Source organism: Psittacula echo, assembly GCF_963264785.1.
Source record: "Psittacula echo genome assembly, chromosome: 2".
Classification (NCBI taxonomy): domain Eukaryota; kingdom Metazoa; phylum Chordata; class Aves; order Psittaciformes; family Psittacidae; genus Psittacula; species Psittacula echo.
Window position 1 is genome coordinate 85,848,165 of NC_137737.1, and position 17,326 is coordinate 85,865,490.

The 17,326-nt window shown below is 39.1% G+C and overlaps 1 protein-coding gene across 1 annotated transcript in view; it reads left to right on the plus strand.

Moving 5' to 3' along the window:
• The window catches only part of SEMA5A (semaphorin 5A), a gene marked incomplete at its 5' end in the record, with an annotated part of 330,167 nt that overhangs the window by 252,007 nt on the left and 60,834 nt on the right, over positions 1 to 17,326 (plus strand). The window contains 1 exon segment of the mRNA XM_080639305.1: positions 7,556 to 7,703. Within this exon segment, the coding sequence (XP_080495431.1) occupies positions 7,556 to 7,703 (148 nt within the window).

Consider the following 17,326-nt stretch of genomic DNA (forward strand, 5'->3'; position numbering starts at 1 on the left):
CTTCAATATTTCTATATGGATGATTTAGTATCCTATGTTGCTGTAGGATGAAAACAATATTCAGTAACCTTTATTATGAGTTTCAGTGAGGATTTTAATTAAACATACACTCTGATGACAACATTCTATTGAAGGGAACGTGCATCACACATTTATGTATTAACAGATCATCAGGGACCTGGTATTTCTAACTCTAAAGGTAAAGTATCAGTATCACAGAACAGATGAACACTTCTTGCTGTTTCAGAACCATAGATATTTATCATTTCATTGCAGAGGGGAGCATTTTGTTATTTTGTAAATTGCATTCTGAAAACAGGTTGCCCAACCAGAAAGCCATCACCATGAAATTTAGATTGTATTTGCTGTTATGTAGCACTGTCCAGCATGAATAGCAGTTATTGATTTTCTTGAAGTGAGAAGTCAGTCCAAAGCAGGACACAATGAGACTAAATATAGAAGAAAAGAGCTTATTTTGGATATACCTCTTGGTTATAGACTACATAACCACAGGCTATGAATGCTAGTAGTTCATGAGTCATTGTCCATCTTAAGTTTAACATGGAATAAAAGTCCAATAAGGGTTTTAAGAGAAATATGGAAAACCATGATGAATACTTCCATAGTTATAGGAGAAAATGTCCAGTATTAAGACAATGATAAATGATACTTAATCTGAGTTGAAATAAGAGCAGCCTAGAAGGATTGACTTTTGGTGTGTAACAGTTCTGAAGGAATAATAGGCTTATGTTGCTTTGCTTTTGTAGCCTGCAGGTTACTTGTCCTTTCCCTCTTCATCCAGTTCAGCAGCAATCTGGGATGTATGTGCCTGTGAGTTTATGGCAGGATGCCTTTTTCTCTCATAGTTCCTTTGTCACTGTTTCCTATCTCCTCGAAACACCCTTCATTCACCCTCACAAGCCCTGCACCTTCTTCTAACTCACTAGCTTGTTCACAGGTGACCTTCCTGCCTTTCCCCTGATTTTTTTTGCTATCCATGATGTGTGCTGGTACTTTTATAATTTTTAAGTTTATGTCCAGAAGATGTGGTGTGTGTAAGTTTGTCATATAATTCGTAAAGCAGATGGAGGAATGAGGCATCAGTTATTTGCCAGGATTTTTGTCAGTGTCAAGCCAAGTACTTGGATGAATCTCTTCGGAGCTGTAAAAAGCAGAGTGTCCTGGGAAAGTCGCCAGCCAAGGCCCATCCCAGCACCCCCAGCAGGGGAGCAGGGCTAGCCTGGAGATTGTGGCCAGATCCAAGAAAGAATCTAAGTCATAGGCGATACCATGGCTGTGAGGCAGGTCTGAGGTCCAGCTAGGAAGCCAAGCCACAGGCCAGGGTTAGGATCAGGTTCAGCGATCATTGGCAGGTCCAAAGCACCAGGGCCAAGGCCAGAAGCCAGTCTGCACACTGAAGTCTAGATCAAGGGGCTCCATGGTGAGACAGAGACAAGGTCGAGCACTTCTCCAACAGCACAGTTCAGGTAGAGGTTGACAGTCCCTGGCAGAGCTTATATATAGCTCCTGGGACCATGTGGTGTGGGTAGAGGTCCCTGTTGAGGCTGGTTGGGGACATTAGGGTGTTGATGGTGTCCTCAGGGCTCTAATGGCTTGTAGAGAGTTTTGAGCTGTGAGGGCAATGGAGTAGCAGTATTTACAGTAATTCTAATTCACCGCTTTGCTTTTGTACCACTGGAGCTACATCTGCACCAAATGAAAACTGCCCCTTTGAGAACTGGGCCCGGTACATTTAGACAGGCTGAGCAAGTATTTCACATGCAGTAACTCCTAAGAAACACTTAACTTAATTTTGCATCCAGAGTACCAATAAGCAGCTTCTCAGGTTTTCTCATTTAAATTAATAAATGATTATAAATAGCCTAAAATTTTGCTTCCTTAGTGGCCCAGCTCGTAGGTAAAATGAATATACATGTAGTCTTTGTAAAAACTAGAATTAGTTGGTTTACACATTATGTGCATTTGTCTTTATAAAAGTGCATATTCATGTCACCTTCATGTGTTCAGGGAGCATAAATACAAGATTCAGTTTCCACAGCCAACATTGTGTCAAACTTTGAAATAGCTTTCCAAAAAACAGTGATTTCAGTAGAAGTCCAGACCATAACTCCATAGAAAGCAAACTTGGAAAAAGCAGCATATAGCTGATGTAAATCCACCTGCAGATGTGAATGCGTATTTGTTCATATGTTAAGAGCTAAATGTTTGTCTAGGTTATGTTTGGTTTACCCCATGAAAGCCATGATCCTAGCACGGGTAATATGTCAGGCAGCTCTGTGCTTGCTGGTCAGTCCCCTGAAATCAATGGCAATATTTACCAATTTAAAGTGTTGCAGATAAGTTAAGCTGCTGCTGAAGGGGGATGAGGGGTAGGAGAGGGGAAGAAACACTTGAGAGGCAGCAGTAATGACTCATATTACAAAGCAAATTTGCCTTGTAGAAACAGGTCAAAAGTGCAGCTGATGTGTGTTTAGACAGAATATGGAGAGTGAGTAAAAATAATATTTTAACAAAATTTGCTAATCAGGTAAAATTATTTTGTAGTTAAAACTCCAGGTGGAAGATATCCTGATTAATTCCTTAGGGGCTTAAAATTTATCTCTTTCTCCAAAGGCGCTGGAAAACTCCCTAGGTTTTACTTTATAGAGTCTGCAGTATCCTGTCTTGGCTTTTTCATTGAGTGAAAATATTTGTCCTCTCCTTTCTGTGGAAATTGCTGTGGATGTGGGCTCATGAAGTCCACTGGTCTCCCTCCTACCTGTGCAGAAATTAAGGACATTAGAATGAGAATTCCTTGCTTTTAGTGAATGTAGTTATCTTTTATTACATGGGAAAAAAAAAACAACAAAGGAAAAAAGCATGGCAAATCAGAAGTGGAAAAATAAATTGACTGCAGATGAAGAGTAAATATCTGACAGCCCTAGAAATTTTTGGGGTTTATAAGAAGATTAGAAGCAGTAAATATTGTCACCTTTTTTAGTGCACAATCCTTAGCAGATATTCAGAGCTTTTGGGCTTCTTTCCCTGAGAAGGAGGAACTGATGAAAGTTAAGTGCTGTTCTTTGTATCACTTCCTGTTTCCGAGCAGTGTGAACAAGCCCTGTCCCCATTAGCAAAGCAGATCAAATACCATGAGTCTTCGGGCTTGCTTGAGTTCCCATGGCTGTCTTGTCTGCTGGGAAGTATGTACTCCCATCTTTTTTGCTTTCTTTACTCCCTTCTCGTCTTCCACAGAAGCCCCTGAGAGAGCATGCCCTGGCCCCCACAACCTTCCACAATTTCCTGGGTAGGGATTCCTGTCAATTCAGCAATCTGAATCCAGGAAGGCATCTGTGTGCATCATGTGTCTGCCTTCAACTGAAGGAATCCAGCATTCCCATCAACCTCGGTATAGTGTGTGCTTCCCAGTAAGTCATCAGCTGGTAGTCACCTACCACATAACAGTATATTGCATAGGAATGGTCAGACAATGATGAAGGTTAGTTTGTTTTTTCTTAAATACATGCTAGTATAATATAGTTCAAACTTAAGAACTATATGTTTAATTTAAATAGCATCTCTCTGGAGATGTTACACATTTGTAACTGTCATGCAATTAGCCTGTGGTATTCAGGGCCACATGGCAACACTGACATAAATTGATGTGTTACTAAAGGCTGAGATCTTCATAGGAACAAGAATTAGTAATTCCGGTTGTACTGGAATTGTCTGGAGTAAAAATGAAAACATTAGTGTAGGAACTAGTGGTTGTGGACAAACTGGACTTCGCCCAGTATGACAATTCTTTTATCAGGGTATTTGAACTTGGATTCACTGAAAGGGAAAATGGAAAGGGTCACTGTACAAACCCCACATTTCTTGAGACTGTTCTCCCTTCTGACCTCAGTGCAGTTAGACTAGGGGAGAGGGCAGTGATTTCACAGATTCATGTTTCTTGCATTGCATGTTTTGTTGGATTACTGTAAAATGTTGGCCCTGTGGGTCCTGAGAACAAAATTAAGATGGGAAGAAAGAGCAAAAGGGAAAAATGATTGCTGAATGACTTGAAATGCAGCCAAGAAGAGATATAATGAAACTTGGCTCAGAGCCCCTTGCTGTAGCACAGCTCTCAAAGATCAATTGCAGGGATGTCTCTAGCTGTGAAAACATACCTGGTGTTTTCAGAGGCTGGTTGGCTGAACTGAAAATAAGATTCTATTTGTATGTTATGTTGCTTGTTTCTTTTCCTTTTTCTGGGAAAAAAAAAAAAAAAAAAAAAAAAAAAAAAAAAAGAAAAAGAAGAAGAAAAGGAAAACTTGACACTCACTTCTGTTGTTGACTTAAAAAAATCCTAAATTGAAGTTAAGAAGCTTGCACAGACATTTGAGGGCTTTTTTCAGTTTCATCTTGTAGTTTCAACTGCATCTTTAAATAGCCTTGGTTAACAGAACTGCCAACCTTTGAAGTGCTTACTGTGTCAGTTTTCTTTTCTGTCTTCCATTTAAGTATGAAAGAGCAGGTGATAGGGCACATTGACACTGAAAGTGGCACTGTATAGTGTTATGGGTGTCATTTAAGTGAGATTTGTCACACCTAACTTCACGTGTTTACAAATGTGAGTGCTTATGTATGTGTCCAGTGACTTGACTACAGAAGCTGTGCGGGAAACAGCCATCTAAGCTCCCACTACAGCCAATGGAAATCTAGTCAACACAGGCTGTGGAGAACAGAGTGATTTGTGAGGAATGTACTACTATATATTCCTAAATTTGGTCAAATTAATCATTCTAGTCTCCATAGATTGTATTGACAAAATTTCCATTGGCTGTAATGGGAGCTTAGATGTCTGTCTCCCACACAGCTTCTGTAGTCAATGGAGAAAAATCAGTATATTGAGGGTTGTATTTGTATGACCTACGTTAGACATTTGCTTTAGGGTGACATAAATCATGTTTTTAAAGGGTTGTTTATTTGCATGAATTGTTACTCAAGTTTAGATGACTTTCTTCATTTCTAAACAGTTGCACTGGTACATGCCTGTATTTTACGGTGTGATGAGTCCCACCCTTAATTTTACTTTTTGCATGGCTGAATATTAGTAATTCTCAACTTCATGGCAGACTTGCTTTATCCTATGTGTGTGTTCCAAATTAACTTAGCATATCCCCACTAAGACCTAATGAAATTATGCAAAATATGCACTCATTTCACTAAATAAATGGTGAAGTTACATCTATCTTTCATTTGGTGCTCATTCTCAAAAAATGATCACAGAGACAAACTATCACAAACATTCACATAAATGGCTGCATGTGACAGAGAATGTGTGCAGCTGTTGGAGTTTTGGGGGAAGAATATCCAGGCGCAGAACATTCCTGTGTATCTTTAGTGTTGGCATATGTGAACTATGAATTGCAAATATTGAACATGCAGAAGGAAAAACCCCATAGCTTATGTATAAGCATAACTTAAAAACTTTTATCCAAATCATGCACTGAAGAATTCTGAGATAGCAGATTCATAAGTGTTGAGGATTTGGGGGTTTTTATCTCATTTTACTGGCAAACGGAAGACCAGGTGCCAGAATCACAGAATGGTTGAGGCTGGAAGGGACCACCACAGGTCATCTAGTCCAACCTTCCTGCTCAGGCAGGGTCACCTAGAGCACATTGCTCAGGATTGCGTCCAAACGGCTCTTTGAGTATTTCCAGGGAAGGAGACTCAACAACCTCTCTAGGCAACCTATTCCAATGCTCACTCACCCTCACAGTTAAGTTCTTTCTCATGTTCAGGTGGAGCTTCCTGTGTTTTAGTTCATGCCCATTACCTCTCATCATATCACTTGGCACCACCAAGAAGAGTCTGGCCCCATCCTCTTGACACCCTCCCTTCACGTACCTAAACACATTGATCAGATCTTCTTTAGGCTGAACAGGCCTGGTTCCCTCAGCTTTTCTCATATGGAAGATGCTCCAGACCCTTCATCATTCTAGTAGCCCTTCTCTGGACTTGCTCCAGGAGCTCCGTGTCTCTCTTGTACTGGGGAGCCAGACCAATAGAAACTGTTAGAAGTTTCCTCAACTATACAAAAACACAAAACCAAATGTCACTCCCTTATTTACTCCACTCCCAAGCTTTTAAATTTTTATGGCATTTGCTAAGACCTAGGGACATATTATACATCATAGGTTCTGGCATATGTGTTAAACCTACTTTTGTATATAACACAGACAAGCAACTTTTTTTTTTTTTTTCCCATGGACTTCTGATTGTGCAAATTCCTTGGTAATTAAGAATTAGAGCTCGAGGATCTTGGGTCTTTCTGAAAAACAAAAACAAAACCAAACAAAAACCCAACCAATCACAAAAAAGAAAAAAAGAGTGGTTGTTCTTGTAGAAAATGACAGCAGTTTATCATTTCTCTTTTTGTAGAAAATGAACTTTTGAAGTATTTGAGTCACTCAGGAGAGTACAAAGTGATGAAGACTTGTTAGAAGGACAAGAAGACAGTGGAATTTGGATGGCTGGTGTAAAAAATGAGGAAACATAGTAACAGTTTGATTTGTGAGTTCAGGACAGTCGGTATTCAGAACAAAAGCCACCCAGCCATATCCATAAAATATTACAGCATTTCTTTGTCTGTTATGGCTTTGTTTTATCTGAGATAACAGCTTGGCCTCTTCAAGAGCCCCAGTCACGTTTTCTGGTGGCCCAAACCCTTCAGATGTGTATAGAGTGTCCTTACTAAACAGCACATGCAATGGCTGGAGTTACTGGATGGCACACTCAAAAACTCAGGATTCTTAGGTTTTTACAAAAAATTAAAAAACTCACTAGAAAGATGGGACCCTCTCATATGTCTGAATGTCTTGTTACAATAATGACAGCTCATTGTAAAACATTCCTGCTTCCCTCAAGAACCTAATAGACTTCTGAGTCAGTTTGCAGCACTGGGAAATCCTGTAAAGATTTTAATAGCTAAAATCACTCCTTTGAAGATAAAGTAATAACATTATGAAAACAGTAAAATTTGTTATGCCTAGAATCAGTGTTTTAGCTTTGATTTTATCCATAAAAGTGGAGACACTGTGGGAAGCAAAAAGCTCCTCTGAAGAGGAGAGTGACGGGTCCTAATCAGTGCTTAACTGGAACTGATAAAAGATTTCTGCATAAATGGTTGCCTTTTGTTTGGTCGACTCACTTCTGCTCCAGATGTGTAACCACAACTGGTTTTAATAAAGCAGTTGTCAACCTTGCTTACATGCTCACAGTGCAATAGCATGTTTGTATTGCATGGATTGTATAAAGGCACTGAATAAAGCAAACAAATGCTTCACCCACACAATTACAGCCTAGAAAAAAATCTCAACTGTTCAAACACTCTGTGCAGTGTGACAACTGTTGGTTCAGTGCTTTATGAATAGAGAGGGGCCCTTTGTATAAAATATTTTCCTGTACAAACATTTATCTGAATAATGCAAAGAGGGACTTTTGGGGGAGGTCTTGTCTTGGTACTAAATAGATCTTTTGCCTCCTTGTTTGCCTCTTCTCGCAGGTACTGCAATGAGCATTTGTTGTGCCCCCCTCATGTGTTTTGGACAGGCTGGGGTCCATGGGAGCGCTGCACAGCTCAGTGTGGCGGAGGGATTCAGGCACGGCGTAGGACATGTGAAAATGGTCCTGACTGCCCTGGCTGCAGCGTGGTAAGTAACTCTCATCTTTCCCTTCAGCAGTTATCTGTAGCCATATGCCATGGATGTTTTTATGTCCGTAAGGCAGCTGTGTAGGTCTGTATGCTCTACCCCTAACATGAGTCACCAGAGTGTGTTTCTCTCTGTGTTGCTTCGTGGGTGCTGAAATTCACACAGTTCATCAATAAGAAAAACATATAATTCAGCTTTTTCACCATATCATCTAGAATATGAGCTTCCTGAGGCAAGGTTGGTACAGATGTGGATGTGTCCTTGATAGGTTTATGGTGCTTTTTATTTTCATCACATAGGAACTCTTGTTATGAGACCAGGACTCCAGTGTATCAGGTCCTGTACAGCACAGAAAAAGATAAGTTTAAAATCTAAATACATAAGGAGCTAATAATTGAATACAGGGAATCACCAGGAAGTGATGAAGTAAGCTTGAAGAGTGATATTCATCTTAGCATGGCAGCAGCCTAGCAGCTGTCAGGCTTTGAAGCTATAGTAGGATGACTTTGAATAAATAGAAATGCTTTATGGATACCCAGTTTATGAATAGAAACATATGGGAAAGCACATGAGGCCTTTTTCTTATATCTGAACAAATCTAGGTGGTAGGTTTCATGTGGTGGGAACATCAAAAAGGGACATTGCTTTTTTGAAGGTGAATGAGATGATGCATAGTAGCTAATATGTGCAGAGGAGAGCCATAAGGATGATCAGGGGAGTGGAGCACCTCCCGTATGGAGACAGGCTGAGAAAGTTGGGGCTGTTCAGCCTGGAGGAGAGAAGGCTGCGTGGAGACCTCATAGCAGCCTTCCAGTATCTGAAGGGGGCCTACAAGGATGCTGGGAATGGACTCTTCATTAGGGACTGTAGTGACAGGACAAGGGGTAACGGGTTCAAACTTAAACAGGGGAAATTTAGATTGGATCTAAGGAAGAAATTCTTTACTGTGAGGGTGGTGAGGCACTGGAATGGGTTGCCCAGGGAGGTTGAGAATGCTCCATCCTTGGCGGTGTTCAAGGCTAGGCTGGATGAGGCCTTGGTTGGCATGGTTTAGTGTGAGGTGTGCCTGCCTATGGCAGGGGGGTTGGAACTAGATGATCTTAAGGTCCTTTCCAACCCTAACTATTCTATGATTCTATAATATATAGGTGAAGGACAGAAACATTGCAGAGACACGTAGAGAGCAGTGTGACACATGCACTGCAGTGGGCTGGGAAGATAACCTCAGTATGAATATTCCTGAATGGATAACACTGTCAGAAACAGAACAAAGAATATTATTGCAGGGCAATGAGAAACTGCACCAAACCATTAGCATGTGTAGGTGAATATCAGAAGATGAACCTTGGGATGCTGTTTCTTGGTAATTTGAATTGTAGTGGTGGATTGTCACTGAGAGGGTATCGTGGTGAAAATTTGAAGTGACCAAAACTGCAGATGACAGATTCTGCTGGTGAATGACAGATGGTGGTGGTAACCTCCCCAGTGACCAAGAATGAACACAGTTCAAAGGAAAAACTGGAGTTTGCTTTCAGCTGTGTTGTGCTTAATGGCCAGGCCTAACATTGTACACCAAGAAACATGTACTCAATTTTGTTTAGAATATTAAAGAGGTAGAAGAAAAAGACATGGGTTTTTTTCACATATTAAATCAATTTTTACATGCCTTCATTCTGAAATGAAAAGTAGGCTTAATTATGAGTTTGTCATCATCTGTGGTCTATTTGTTAGACTGGCAGTAATTCAATACTAAAGAAAGTATAATTTATTAGCTTTTTCTATTTGTAAGGGTTTGTGCAGGATTTTTTCGTAGTATTTGTTCTGTTTTTAACATTTATCCTGGTGGTAGAATTGCATTTTCATTAGATTGAAAATGTCCAACAGGTTTGTTCTTGTCTCAGCTGAACTTTAAGAATGAAGCTAATAATTTTAAATTATAGCAAGTTTTCCAAAATATTTGTCTCCCCCTGATGGTACACAAAGAAAGCAGACATATGGTCTAGGTCTATTCCTGACTAGCATAGAAAAGAGCACAACCTAAAGGTTTTCTGTCCCAGTCATCCCTATTTATCCCATACTAATGTCTGTTAAAGGAAGACATATTTGATTTGCCCATAATCTTTCCATGTCCTGAAATGAAAAATGCATAGCTCTAATTTTCTCAGAAAGCTCCATGAGGAGGAAAAGCTTTAAATTTCTTCATTATAACTGATTTGAGATTAATGTTGCTGAGTTTTGCAATTTACTACAAGTCTTAGCCCATTGTCTCTGTGGTGTCACAGAACAGTTACCAGTTCAGCTGTAGAAATTTTTGTTCGTTTGTTTGCATTTATTAATTAGAAAATAATTGCATTGACAGTTTCAAAAGGAAGAAAAGCCTGCTTAGTTTTGGAGTACGTAGTTGACTTGCTAGTGTCAATTAGCATAAACAGAAACCAGCCTAAGGTTTGCTATAAACGCGGGTGTTCTTGCAAGACAAAGGACTCTGATGTAGTCTGTGTTCTGTTTAAGTTTCAGTGAATTGAAAACTGGATGTTACCTGCCTTGAGTCAAGAGTTTTGCAGCCATAGTAGGACCTTGTCAATAAATGTACCTAGAGAAGAAAGTATTTTTGTTCTTCTAAGAGTTTGTTTCATTAATGTAGGAAAGAGCAATGTGAAATATTTTTATGCATTCTTCTAATCGTTGAATGGATGAAATATTTATATTAATAAAATTCTAATAAATGAGGAGCAGGAATAGAAAAACTTGTTTATTCATCAGAGGTGGTTCTGCTTCAACCAAATTTTTGGTTTTATTTTTGTAGATGTATATCCTTTGTTACTAGAATTATTTATTGTTGAATGAAGGAGAAACTATTAAGCCTTATTACTACAATTTTCCCATCTTTACTGGTTGTAGTGAAACTAAGCTTAGGTGGTAAAACCTTTTATTCTGAGTATCTCAGATCACTTGGAAAGCTAAATAATCTCAGGAAAAGCTGCAATGAAAGTGGTAGTAATCTGCCCTGTCTACCGGATATCCGGTCTAGAGTAAAAAGTATTATGAGACAAACTTTCACCAAGTGATTTAAAGGCGTAGCTGAGAATAGATTTTGGGACTTAAAAGGCACAGTTCTCTGTTTCAGTCATTAGATGATAGCTTTAATCAAAAAAGAGACTCTACAGGTTTCTTATCTTCAGTGAGGGGATGAACTCTGGGAAATCTTTGAATGGCATCAGTTGCCACAGGCCTTCTGCAGCTGTATAGTTCAGAATCTGTGGTCTGTAAAGTCAAGGCTTGTATCTTGGAACCCCTTTCAACTATGCCGATTCTTTGGTTTTAGAACCATTTTTCAGTGGGGGGTAAGGGAAGGAAAACAACCACTGTTTTTATAATGCTTAGGAAAGATCAGATTTTATGTCATAGGAGAACCTACCTCTTCTGTTTTCCATTCTGCAACCAGGCTATGAGACTGCAGGATAGCCAATTCTAATCTTTTTAGCTGTTTTTATGTTGCAGCTTTTACCATATTCATGGCTGTTATCTGTGTCTGCCTAATGATTTATACCACATAATTTTTACTGAGCACTTTTCCTTCTTTTTAGTTTGGTTGTATTGCACTTAGTCCGTAATATCACAGCAGGCAGCTACTGCCTGTGTTCTGCTTTTTGCATGTTTCTCAACAGTTGGCTCCTTGGTTTTATCTACCTTAGAGCAGAAATCAACCAAGACGCTTTAATATTTTTATCAGGACTCAGTAGATCGTTCCCTGCAATTATTGCAAATGTAGCATCTTATAAAATAATAATGATAATAGTAATAAATCTTTTGATGCATATAAATATTCCAAAGAGAGATTAACATGATGATGTTTTAAGTATGTGTCTCTCTGAAGTGTACTCAATACAGGAAATAGATGGCCAGAGATTTAGAACTGAAAGCATTTACACTGAATATAGTAAACCATAAAGTGTTACGATATAGGAGAATTAGACCACAGAGACACCAAAGGGTCAAAAAGATGAAGCTTGAAATCAAAATCTGGAGCCATAAGGACCTTTGAAAGTCTTCATGTTAATCAAAGTTTGTAAATAATGCTTGAAATTGTCATGTAGGGCATAGGACTGTCATAGTCAAATTTAGAGCAGCTAATATCTGGTAATAGAAAGCTTAAGTGGATCACAAACTAAGTGTTACTCTCATGTATTCAGGTGATCCTTGCACTAGAGAAGGAACTGCAGAATTCTGTGGACTGTACTAATATGACTCAGAGGACAAATATCTTCCGATTTTACAGCGTACTCGGATAAGCTGTACATTTGCTTCAGAAAATGCTTCATTTCCCCTGAGAAGCATAATCTCAGTTGAATTTGCCTCAGGCCAGTAATAAAAAATAACTTTTTTAAGAATTATTGCTAGAATAAGAAATCTAGTTTGAGGCTTAAGTTGGGTGACATACTTTATATGTCTGTGTTCTCATTTCAGTAGGCTACCATATGCATTAATTTCTATTTTTCTAATGGGAGACTGGTAAAGTGTATATACTTCCCATATACCAAAAGAAAGAATATTGGGGTTTGCTGTGGAATAAGAAAAAGGGGGAATTTTGTTTGTTTCTTAAAAATAGTTGGTTGTGTCATGTTGTTGTTATTATTATCATTATTATTATTTATTTTTTAATCTGTGTTCCAGAAGTGCACTGAATACACTTTGGGGAGAAAATCTATATTCTAAAGTTTCTTTTATGACACAAGACCAAGAAAAAGTCTTGGAAAAACAAATGTCAGAAATGTTTTCTTTCATTAGGTTTTTAATGAGAATTTGAAGATAGAAGATTTTCAGAAGTACTTTGTCCATCAGAAAGAACAGCCTGCCTTTAAATATTTGCCGTCTCACAAAATAAACTCAAAATGCCTAGTCCAGAGAAAAGGGACCAGAAAATAGGATTTTTGTTATGCTTTTTTACATTTTTTTTTTTTTCAAGTTTCCATTTGAGCTCTTTGAGTTAAAGAAAAATAAATAACACATCATTTGTTGCAAACCCAGAAAACATATTCTCACAAGTATGAGATACAAAAATATTGTACTTTTTATATAACATTTGCCTACTTTGTGGTAATTCCCTTTTCCAATCTTTTGTTCTGATAATAGTGTAAACTCCATTGAGCTCTTTACTGTGAGGGTAGTGAGGCACTGGAATGGGTTGCCTAAGGAAGTCTTGACTGCTCCATCCCTGGCAGTGTTCAAGGCCAGGTTGGAGGGAGTCTTGGGTGACATGGTTTAGTGCACAGTGTCCCTGCGCATGGCAGGGGGGTTGGAGCTAGATTATCTTAAGGGCCTTTCTAACCCTAACTATTCTATGATGCTATGATTCCATCAGCATGAGCTGGTTTTTGTATGTTTTAAAAGTTTTGCAAAGTAAAGGCTGTCTTCTTTTGATGCTTTACATGCTACTACAATTATAAGCAGTGCCAATTAATTAAAGAGGGCAAAACAAACAAAATCAAAATTACAAGGAATAGTTTCAGAAAATGCTAATATGTTTATTAATGTGGTGCTCAAATTTTTCACTAAAGTGAGTTATCAACTTGGCATGGATAGAATCATAGAATCAACCAGGCTGGAAAAGACCTTTAAGATCATCCAGTCCAACTGTTACCACAGCACTGCGAAGGCCACCACTAACCCATGGCACTGAGGGCCTCGTCTACACAGTGTGTGAACACTTCCAGGGACGATGACTCCACCACTGCCCTGGGCAGCCTATTCCAATGCCTGACCACCCTCTGGGGAAGGAATTGTTCCTCATCTCCATCTAAATCTCCCCTGGTGCAGCTTGAGGCTGTTTCCTCTTGTCCCATCCCTTGTTCCCTGGGAGCAGAGCCCAGCTCCCTCCTGGCTCCATCCTCCTGTCAGGCAGTTGTAGGGAGTGATAAGGTCCCCCTGAGCCTTCTCTTGTCCAGACTAAACCCCAGAGGTCCCTCAGCTGTTCCCCATCACACTTGTGCTCCAGGTCCTGCACCAGCTCCGTTGCCCTTTTCTGGCCCCGCTCTAGCACCTCAATGTCTCTCTTGTAGTCAAGTTAAATGTGAAATACAAACTGGTTGAACTGATATGCATATATGTACAAATGTGAGGTGTTAAAGGTAGTCTTTAGCTACACATCCAGTGATCATTTTTATGTTAGATTTATTTAATTCTGAAAAAGAGGCTAAACCAGAAGTTGTTTGCTTTCTTGCTTGAAACAGAGCAAGTATCCATTTCTTGAGACACCTGTTAATTTAAAGCTGATAAAGAAATCTTCAGCTGCTGGAAGACTTTTCCTACTCCAAGCAGTTCAGTTCAACCTGTGACAGTTGACACTGACTGAAGTCCTGTTCTGCACGCTGTAGATTTAGCACCCATGCTGTAGATTTAGTTTTTGTTGTTGTTACCTAGATGTAATACCTTGCACCCAGCTGTATGAGGCTCTGTGTTTTAATTGTGATCATTGTTGTATCTAATAACCACTGAAAGCATCAGTATCTAAAACCTTCCTCACTCTGCATCCAAGAGGCTGTTTTTTTTAAGATGAATGTAAAAGGAGAAAGATATTTAGGAAGAAAAGATGTTGGATTCTGAGGGTTTATGCTACACTAATTTTAAAATTAATTAATGAGCAATATTGAAGTTGGGACTCATACTTCATCCAGACTGAGATTTTTCTCTTGGCATGGACCTAGAACTGTCTCTGGAGAGTAATCCGTAACTGTGTCATTGAACACTAAAAATCAAAATAAAAAGTAAGTGGCATGGTGTCGTGGTTTAAGCCCAGCTGTAAATCAGAACCATGCAGTCTCTGTCTCACTCCCGCCCTTCCCCCCCCACTCCTAAAGGGATAGGGAGGAGAATTGAAAGAATGTAACTCCCACGGGTTGAGATAAGAGCAGTTAATTATAATTCAGCAGTTCATTATAACTAAGGTATAACACAAACCACTACTGCTACCACCAATAATAATAATGATAAGGGAAATAACAAGGAAAGAGAATACAAATGCTCACCACCTGCTGACCGATACCCAGTCCGGCCGAGTAGTGATCTAGCCCTTCTGGGTAACTGCCTCCAGTTGTAAATCCTGGGCATGACGTGCTGCAGTATGGAATACCTCTTTGGCTAGTTTGGGTCACGTGTCCTGTCTCTGCTTCGTCCCGGCTTCCCCTCCTCCCTGGCAGAGCATGAGGCTCAGAAAGGCCTTGGTCAGAGTAAACATGACTTAGCAACAACTAAAACCATCGGTGTTATGAGCACTGTTCCCAGGCTGAAAGTCAAAACCACAGCACTGTGCCACCTACTAAGAAGGAGAAAAATGACTGCTACTGCTGAACCCAGGACACATGGGTTTAACTTAATCTCATTAAGTAATGAGGCTCACAGGATCATATAATAGTTTGTCAGGTATTCTTACTCTTCTGCCCATAAGGAAGAAACCAGTCCCCCATTTAAACTTTGTGGTCTTAGACGACAACATGGAATTGCAACAGGTTGCATGAAAAACAGTGGCCCCATAGAGGACAAAAACCTAAATTATTTCCCACGCTGAGAAGCAGACCTACATCTGAGTCCCTTATTTGGTCCAAGTGGCATCAGGTGCTGATCAATGACTATATAGGTTAGCACACATGTAGCTTGGGACTAGCCGCTACATGTCTTTAAATTTTTAGCAGTAGGACTGATAAGTGGCAGGAGAAGAGGAAGTGAGAGAAGGAAAAAAGTTAAAAGGCTTGAAATATAAACTTACAGAAAATCAGACTTCATCAGGTCCAGTGCTTATAGATCTGCTTATTTAGTATGTGTAGTGTAGTTTTATTTGATACAGAAGTAGCATTTCCATGAAATCAGAACTGATATAAACAGGGAGAACTGTGGGGGAAAAAAAAACAACAACCACAACCAGAGATTTTGGCAGATTTAGGGAATGTGTAATTTTGTGGAAATCAAAATGTATTTTTTTTGAATTTAAGATTCCTTCTTGGAGGAAGTTTCTTCCTGTCCTCCATCCAGCAATCATGGTAGTAGGATACAGTAATTCATTAGCCCATCTAATATTTTCCGTACTGTCTCAGATTCCTGGCTCGGCCCAGTAGGGATCCTGTTTCCAGTTGCAACCATTCTCAGTTGCCAAAAAGAAGGCAAGGAATAAGATAAAAATTGTGTAGGCTATTTTGCCTATGCAAAACAGTCCTTCTTGACTCCTGAAAGCACGTGGCTAAACCTCATGATATGACAATTGGTTATAGTAATTAGTACACTATAGAAATGCAGCAACTTATAAAAGCTAAATGTAATAGACTTACATGGACCACTAATGTGGAACAAATAACAAAGTAATCTCTGTCCTGGTGTACTGGAAAGACTAGAGCTGTGTTTAATACTTTGGTTTGGTTTTAGAAAGGGGAGAAAAAAGAATGCATGTAGAGATGGGAAGTTTCACCTAATCTCTAATTTTCATAGTGCTGAACAACTTTAGGGTAAACAATTATTCAGATGTAAATGGAAAGTAGAGTACAATCCACAATAGCTTAAGCTATTACCAGTGCAGACCATTTCATACCTTTCTGGCATTGTTATCTGTCAAAATGGAGCACCTTCAAAGTATATAGTATTGTTTGTGATACATTGTTACAAAAAAAGGGTCATCATCAAAGTGATACACTAGCAAGAAGGGGTAGGATTTGAAAGATGTATAAAGCTAACTGGACATAGCAGTGTGTGGTCTCCTGGGAGGGAAATGTCAGATTATTGGGACTCTAGATTTCCTAAAGCAATAACTTTAGACAGATTTTACCTATTAGTGTTTTAATAAATTTTGGTAGACAAGTTTGGATTAAGTTGTAGGACATCATCAATGTAAAGATTGATTTGCATGTTAAACAGGAGGCACTAGATGTCTTCAAGGGCTGAAGTAATGGAAGTGAATTGCAAAGTCATGAACTTAACATAAAATTAACAAACACCTGCTCTCACCTTGAAACACTGTGAGGAACAAGACAAGAGAATGACCCTGGCTCATGACTTGTTTAAGATAAGCTATAAGCCAGAAAAGTTGTGCAACAGTGAAAAATATAGATTCAGCAAGGTATTTCCAGTAGAGAAAAAAAGGCAGTCAAGGAATTCATGCAGACTAATCTCAGAAGAGATGACTGTTACAGCTGGGAGTGAAGCTAGTTGAAATCACACTTTTTTATTTTACATATTGCAAGTAACATGGTTTCTCCACCACTGGTGTTATCTTCAAAGCGGAGCTTACTTTGAATACCTGACACCATTGGATCGATGACTGAAGTCATGGAAAGCTCATTATAATTTCATCTACAAATTTTCAAAGTCTATTCCATTACAAAGATGTATCTTTGCAAGTATGCAAACCCCTTAATTTTACTTTTCTTAAAGGATATGGCAAGTGGTGGAAGTGAATCCTGGAAAGTGTCCCAAGGAAAGGCAAAAGGTTGGGATTCTGATAAATCAGGGAAGGCAGGGTTCTAGTGTATCAAGGACTAATACATAATTTATAAATACATTGGGATTTCTGTGCACTCTGTATTGTAATATACTGAATTTTAAGGAAATATGAAGTCAGTTAAGGGAATTAATTTCTATCC